Source organism: Pholcus phalangioides, unplaced genomic scaffold (assembly GCF_987345545.1).
Source record: "Pholcus phalangioides strain wild (caught in Gottingen) unplaced genomic scaffold, Ppha-v1.0 ptg000024l_1, whole genome shotgun sequence".
In the NCBI taxonomy this organism is placed as follows: Eukaryota; Metazoa; Arthropoda; class Arachnida; order Araneae; family Pholcidae; genus Pholcus; species Pholcus phalangioides.
Genome location: NW_028301616.1, coordinates 24,304,091 through 24,312,773, shown reverse-complemented (window position 1 = coordinate 24,312,773; position 8,683 = coordinate 24,304,091). Strand labels below are relative to the sequence as shown.

The 8,683-nt window shown below is 40.4% G+C and overlaps 1 protein-coding gene across 1 annotated transcript; it reads left to right on the top strand.

Annotated features, from left to right (window-relative positions):
- The first annotated feature begins 792 nt into the window (after positions 1–792).
- LOC149069054 (uncharacterized) lies at positions 793–1,614 on the top strand. Its single transcript, XM_089250340.1, has one exon. The coding sequence runs from the start codon at positions 793–795 to the stop codon at positions 1,612–1,614; it is 822 nt and encodes a 273-aa protein (XP_089106466.1).
- Positions 1,615–8,683: the final 7,069 nt, after the last annotated feature.

Sequence of the window (8,683 nt, the reverse complement as noted above, 5' to 3'; positions counted from 1 at the left end):
CACAATATGCAGGTAAAATGATTGGGCGTGTTCGAGAATGCTACCGCTGCGAAACGGCCACAGACTTTCTTTCAATTACCAACGATATGCATTCGTACATACGAGTCAAATTGATGTCTACAATCATTGCTCACCTTCAAAGTCGTCGCACGACGACATCAAATTCTCTTCGCTGTCACCACTCGAACATATACGACTGGTTGGCTCGTTGGTTTTGCTACCATTTTCCTTATAATCCGAGTCGTACGCGAGGTGGTCGGAAATGGGTGAGATGACTTCTACTAAAGAATCTTCCGAAGACGAATTCCCCATTCCGGGTGGAACCGATTGCGGTACACTCATGGATGCCAGTCATTCAAGTGCTCTTCGTCGTATGCCGAACATTTACACTCATTAAGATATAAAAAATTAATGCATGCTTAGTTACAAATAAACGGATACCCACTAATTTCAACTCGAGTTTGATGTTTATGGCTACTCATATATCTGTCAAAGAGGAACGTTACAGAAAGTGCTTAATCATTCCACAAAGAATACAACAGGGAAATACTTTGTAACAGATGATTAGGTAGATAAGCTTTCTTGCTTCATGCTCCGTACATTTCTTTTTATACCACTGTGGCGCTGCGATCGTCACGAGAAAGCGCGCGCGTCCGTGGAGAAAGAAAAGAATTATTGCTCCTTCTTCCGGCGCTCGACAAGGTTGTAACACCTCTGTGTGAATAAATTTCTCTTTATCTATTTTGTCGTTTTGTGAACCATAGTTTGGTGACCCGGCATCGAACGATAACGATGTCCAATCCATCGGAGCAACCAACGATGCCCAATTCATCAGAGCAACCACCTGCAATGTTCCGAGTCGCTGTCAAAGCCCCACCGTTTTGGGCCAAACAACCTCATCTATGGTTCAAGCAATTGGATTCTCAGTTCCTGGCGAGTGGAATTACCTCCGATGCCACTAAATACCACACAGCCGTTGCAGCCATGGATACGAGTGTTTTGGCACATGTGAGTGACCTCATCATGAATCCACCGGCGGCAAACATGTACGACGCACTAAAAAGACGCCTCCAAGCTGAATTTGCTGAACCAGATGAGCGACGCTTACAACGTTTGATGTATGAAGTCGAGCTGGGCGATCGTCGACCTTCGGCGTTACTCCGAGAAATACGGGATCTGTCCAGTGGCCGTCTCAGCGATGAAATACTTCGAAGTCTATGGATACAACGGTTACCATATCAAGTTCAAGCAATCCTCTCCACAAGTTCAGAAACGTTGGAAAAGTTATCGGAGATGGCAGACAAGATCATCAGCGTCAGCGGCAAAGCAGAAGTACAGAATATTTCACCAAATCTCGATCACCCACAACAACTTGACGTGCAGCAGCTGACTGAAAAAATAGAGACATTGACATTGCAAGTTGACGCGCTACGTCGATCTCGAGAACAACGCGGAAACCCTCAACGTCCTCCCAATCGAAACCGCCACGAAGGTGCAAAATCCATGAGGTTTCGAAACGATCTCTGCTGGTATCACCGTGAATTCGGACCCAACGCCCGTAAGTGTGTGCAACCATGTAGTTTCTATTCGGGAAACGACCAAACCGACAACTAATGGCGACGAGGGAGTCGGTTTCATTCAGCAGTCGCCTTTTCATCGCAGACCCACTAAGCAAGCTTTCGTTTCTCATCGACACTGGTGCGGATATTTCCGTAATACCCCCTTCTGCAGCTGATAGAAACAAACCACAGTCACTACTCACGCTTACCGCGGCAAACGGTTCTACAATAAAAACATACGGAAAGAAAATGATAAAACTAAGTCTCGGATTAGCAAAAACTTTTTCATGGGTGTTTACCATTGCTGATGTATCCCGACCAATAATCGGCGCCGATTTTCTGAAAAGATTCCGACTCACGGTGGATTTGGGAAACCGAGTTTTGGTCAACAACGGGGGTGAACGGTCTACAACCGGAACAACTGTTTCTCCAACTGTTTCCCCTGCAGTAACTGTGACATGTGGACATGAGATTTTCCACAATCTATTACAAGAATATAAAGAGCTCATGGAAGAAACATCAAGTCCAGTGCAAGCAACACACGAAACGGTGCATCACATCGAAACTACAGGAGTACCGGTTTACGCGAGAGCCCGTCGATTAGGCCCGGAGATGCTGCGAGCTGCCAAAGCTGAGTTCGATAAAATGATTACCATGGGTATATGTCGCCCTTCAAATAGTCAGTGGTCCAGTCCCCTCCACATGGTGAAAAAATCCGACGGTTCGTGGAGATGCTGTGGCGATTATAGAGCTCTCAACGCGAAGACGGTTCCTGACAGATATAGCATTCGGAATATTATGGATTTCACTATGGATCTGCACGGTAAATGCATCTTCTCTACCATAGACTTGAAACGCGCTTATCATCAAATACAATTGTCTGCTTCCGATGTACCAAAAACTGCTATTGTCACCCCTTTCGGACTCTTTGAATTTAACGTCCTCAGTTTCGGGTTGCGAAACGCTGCGCAAACGTTTCAGCGCTATATAGACGAAATATTGCGAGGACTTTCATTCTGTTTCCCTTATCTAGACGACGTGTTAATTGCATCTTCAAACCTTGAAGAGCACGTCGGTCATGTGCGTGAGGTCTTGAAACGTCTGTGTACACACGGATTAAAAATAAATATCGACAAATGCGTGTTCGCATGCAGCTCAATCAAGTTTCTAGGACATTTAGTCAACTCTCAGGGCATTAAACCGCTACCAGCCAAAGTCGATACCATTGACTCTTACCCAAGACCCAAAAACAAGGCAGAACTTCGCCGATTTGTCGGTATGGTTAATTTTTACCGTCGCTTTTTACCGAAAGCGGCTGCGATACAATTGCCACTGCATCTAGTACTTCGAAATTGTACGCGTCATGACAAAACACTTATTACCTGGACACCAGAGCTCATTAAAGCTTTCGATGACACAAAACTCGCTGTTAGAGAAGCAGTTCTTTTGACACATCCGAGGCCCTATTCCCCAATTGCACTCGTGACAGATGCCAGCAACATAGCTATCGGCTCAGTGGTACAACAACGAGTCAATGATAGCTGGCAGCCGCTCGGGTTTTTTTCCCGCAAACTGAGTGATACTGAAAAGCGATACAGTGCTTATGACCGCGAACTTTTGGCAATTTTCGCATCGATCATTCACTTCCGATATTTACTGGAAGGTAAACCTTTCACGGTTTTCACAGATCATAGGCCGTTAGTGTTCGTTTTCAATCAGAAAGCCGACAAGCTTTCTCCTCGACAAATTAATCAATTAAATCTAATTTCTCAGTTTACAACTGATATTCGTCATATCGAGGGAAAAAGCAATGTGGTAGCGGATGCTCTCTCGCGAGCAGGAGTTGACCTACTTTTTCCTTCTTCCATGAATTACGACCTCATCGCTGAAGCACAGAAGAATGACCTTGAACTGAAGCAGTTGCTTGACGGAAATATACCATCTTCACTCGCTCTTCAACAGCTCTCTTCCCCATCTGGAAAAACACAACTTTTTTTTCGATACCTCGACATCTAAACCACGGCCTTATATTCCTAAACAATACCGTTGGGAAGTGTTCAAAATTATTCATCAACCTGCGCATCCGGGTGTTAAATCCACTGTTAAAATGATCATCGACAGATATGTATGGCCGAACATGAAGAAAGACATCCGACATTGGGCTCAAGCGTGCATCGCCTGTCAGAGGTCAAAAATTCATCGTCATACCAGCCCTCATATTGGACAGTTCGTATCTCCATCTCGACGATTTAGTCACGTGCACATCGACATAGTGGGCCCGCTTCCATTATCAGAAGGTTATCGCTACTGCCTCACTTGCGTAGATCGCTTTTCAAGATGGCCCGAAGCCATTCCTATAGCAGATATTACTGCTGAGACTGTTGCTAAGGCTTTCATACATACTTGGGTTGCACGGTTTGGAGTACCAGAAGTGATCGTTACTGATCAAGGTCGACAATTTCAGAGTGATCTATTCCGAGCTCTCGGCAAACTACTGGGGATCAAACAAAATCGTACCACTCCATACCATCCGGAAGCGAATGGTGCCGTTGAAAGGTGGCATCGCGTCCTTAAAGCAGCGATCAAGTGCCATTCATCAACAGATTGGGTGGCAGTATTGCCAATCGTCCTTCTAGGACTAAGAGCGGCATACAAGCCGGAACTGGAATGCTCCACATCTGAACTGGTATATGGTGAACCTATCAAACTCCCTGGCGAGTTCTTCTCAGCTTCCACCACAGACGTCAATGAAAAACAGTTGCTCACTGAATTACGACAACACTTTTCGAAAATTCGACCTGTCCCAGCGTCTCACCATAATAAATCCAAAACATTCATCCATAAAGAACTTGATCATTCCACTCATGTTTTCCTTCGAAATGACGCTGTCAAGAAGCCATTGCAGTGCCCATATGATGGCCCCTATGAAGTGGTCGCAAGGCGCAATAACACTATCACCATCAAATGCAAAGGAAGAAACGTATGTGTGAACATTGCACGAGTGAAACCAGCGCACATTGCCACTAACAGTGACAGTACAAACAGTGAACCCATTGTGACCCGTTACGGCAGAGTAAGTCGTCCCCCGAATCGTCTCATTGTATAAGTGCATTCATAATCCCGTCCTTATATGTGTATATATATTTTTTTCTTTCTTTTGTTGTCAATAATTAGTTCGTGCGATCCGCACTGGAGGGGGGGTACTGTGGCGCTGCGATCGTCACGAGAAAGCGCGCGCGTCCGTGGAGAAAGAAAAGAATTATTGCTCCTTCTTCCGGCGCTCGACAAGGTTGTAACACCTCTGTGTGAATAAATTTCTCTTTATCTATTTTGTCGTTTTGTGAACCATACCACTATAGGAAGGGTTACCAGATTATCCCCTCTCGAACTGCTGACCATATTCTATCGATACAATCCATTCAATTATCACCAATTGGCGTTCATTTCCTTAATTGAAGTAAAATCCAACACATTATAAACGGAACATATAGTCAACCGAGTTTCAGTCCCAAATTCATAGCTTTTTGTTAACGTTTGTGTTATCTATGTACAGGGTGTCCTGTAAGTCCAAATTTTGCCATCTCATTAACCGTTCATCGTAGAGTTATGGTTGTAATTTAAAACATGCTCAAAATGTGTTCAGAAATCACGCTTTCGGGAGTCAGAATATCGTGTGTCATAAAATAAAAAAAAAAAATCCAAATTTGCATACGGTGTTACAACACCGATGAAATACAACTTCCAATTAGAAGGCTGTAGCTCTGTGAGGCCAAAAAAAAAAAATTAATGTTTTTAAGTTAAAAATTAGCCGAAACTGCTGAAGCTATAAATATAAATTTGGTTGGTAGTTCTATTCTACTTATATGTGGAGACTCAATAAAAAAGGATTTTTAAAAATTCAACACTTAAAGGGGTCATAAGGGGATTTTTTGATTACAAAATTGATGCAAAGGGTAACATCTCGTACAATATAAGAGGTTTAAAGACTTACAAAAGGAGAAACCCGAAACATACTTTTTGATCAGATTCCAGTTTCTGTTTTACCTGAGCTTATTCATAGTTTCTACATCCATGAAAACTTCATAAATTCATAAGAAATGGAGAAATGATCTTGTTGAGGTGCTTTTGACAGAGTTGTATTGTATACATGGGGATATTTTTTTTCTTAATACTTAGAAAAAAATAGTTACAAAAATCCCCGTAGTTGGCGTTGCCGTAGGAAAAAGTAACTGATAAGTGATAAGTATACAACTGTCTGTGACTGCGTTTATTGTGGTCAATGTTTCATCTAAGCCAGCGAAGATTTTTTACTTTTTTCTTCAGAAAACTCGCAAGTCACCTGCACCAAGCACGAATGAAGAATTTAGAGGAATGGATAATTAGGATTTGATTACCAGGAGCAGGTCCCCATTTGCAGAATTGTCTCCATAGAGACAGCAGGCGATACTTACATCATCGATAACATATCAACATGACTTACATAACATGAAATTCCAGCTATTTGCGAGTTTCACATCAGAATGTAGAAGCCACGTGGCAGTACCAGCCTATCACGGAACGAACATACGTTGGGCGTCCTGTAAGTCCAAATTTTACCATCTCATTAACCGTTCATCGTGCATTCACAACAAAAGTTCTGACATATATAGTTCGAAATTCCCCAGACACGGAAGTTTACGAGAAAAGGCTGATTTCACAAGTTGTATGCACGATTGAGTAGTAGTACCTACACCTCGTTCGTTCGATGTGCCATCTACTAGCGAATACAGCAACTTTTTTTCTCTATCCGAAAGAAAAACTACACTTACGCACAACTAGTGCTCATGAAAAAAAATATGCTGACTACACCCAAATAGCATATTTCTTTTACTTTTTACAATGTTTTTGAAGTTTTACGTAAATCTGCTCCCTTCCCTGTACAAGTAAACTGATTTTAAAATAATTTTCTTATAAGTTATATAAATTTCTATGAATTATTAACTGTTTGATGTTACATCATTTAATTATTGCTGCAACGGTACTGTACAACAACGTGGACCGTTGATTTTTAAATTATGTATTGTTATTTTATGTTTTCGCTTGTTTTTTACTATTGCTGATTCATATGAACCGAACGATAGTAAAACAGTTGTTAATTAAATGGGAAACAACTTGAGATCAGACTCATACTTGGGAGATCGTTATAAAAACTATTTACGGCCTCTGTCATTAAAGATAGGAACAAGTTGGAGGATGGAAAACACCTATTACATACGCAAGAACACTATCCTCGAGAGGTGAAGAAAAAAATGAAGTCAAAAGAAATGAAGTCGATTTCCACAGCAGAGAAACGCCAGAACAAAAACCACTCATTATTTTAATTATTTCAGTCGAGGGAACGGAACTCACACGAAAAGCTATTCCGCAGAGCCAAGTTGAATGGGAGTTGTTCTCGGTGTGAAACTGAACTTTAGAAGGTTTTGTCTTTAAATGGTTGTGAATTACCCTGGCATTTATTTGTTGCGTTTATGCTTGGTAGTGTGTGTCATTCGAATGTGTAAGATAATAGAAGACAAAAGGGAAGAGGAGTCCAAATAGAGAAGTGTAATTAGATAAGTTTAATAAAAACTGAATCATTTGTACGAAAAAGAACAGAAATAAGCTACCGCAGCACTCTGATTTCACATTTTATCTCATTTTATCTCTCATCGTGAGGATCCAGATTTGAATCCCGTTGGCGGCACAGTGGTGGTCAGCTAAAGTTGGTTTTCTGCGGTTTTCAAACTTCAAGAAGTGAATGCAAACTGGTCTCAATTTGTAACAGTTTCTCCTCAGAGAGTACGCAGTCCTATACAACATGACACTCACATAACATAAAAAAAAATTCCAGCATTTAACATCTTTAATTCAAAATAGGGTGGAAAGATGATAGCACGCACAAGAATGTGAATTAAGTACAACTCTAACAACATAAATAAGTGAAAGGCTACTCATTTACATCCAGATACTCCCACATTATGGCGTGTACTGATTCGTTAGAAATTCTACACATGAAAAATATGGTCGAACATGATTTTCGGTAGGTTGAGCTTGCTCTTCCATCCTATTCTCCGGATGACGTTCAACAAAAACTTTAACTTTAATGGCTAAAAAGTCTCGCTACAGAGAGCAACAGGCCTATACAACGATACAGTTATTCAATCATTACACTTCACTCATAGTTAGAAAAATTGATGGCAGATGGCAGCACTAAACATAACAAGCATTACGCGAAATAAACTTCACGTACACGCTTATTTCAACGTATACCGATTCGCAGAGGAATGAACGAGGTCCATGTGTGGTTTAGTAGTAGTCAATTTATTAGACAGCATTTCCAATTTCAATGTAACTTACAACATAGGAAATCATATTCTGAATAATAATTCTTTGATAAAACTCTTTTTCTTTCTATGTAGAAAAGTTGCTCTTTTTTTTTAATGGTTAATCTTTGAAAAACTAAACTAAAACTTTTTTGAAAATTTTCACTAAATTTAATTTGAATTGATGATATAAATACAAATAGAAATCCAAAGCCGCCACAACAGGCGAAATGGCCATAACAAATATGGATGTCATATATTTCTAAATACAGCAACCCAATTAAATATGCAATTATGAAAACTAAAAACTATATATACGACAAAATATTATGGAATACCCATAAAAAATGAACCTTTAAAATTAATGGAGTACAGGAAACCTCTCTTTTGCGGCCTTCGTCTGAACAAAGAGTTTCGTCCGTAACGGAGGGGTAAGCGTAAAAAATGAGTTGTTACTGAAGACTCTTAAGAATAAAACCTAATAATTATTTGGCCGTAAAATAGAGGTGAACGCATCTGTGGGGGTGACTATCAAAAGAGGGTTTGACTGTATTTTGTTCACCTTACATTCATAATAACATTTATGGAATTTTTCTTTCCATAACTTCTTTATTAACCATCAAGTCAGAGTAATAAAAAATTCTGTCCTTAACTTTAAACTCTTCATTAAAACACATTATTAAAATTATCTATTAATCTTGCAACAAAGCTATTTCGGAAATTTGATTTGGTTTTCAATTCCATGCAATTAAATATCTTCAGAAACACGGAAATATATGTTTT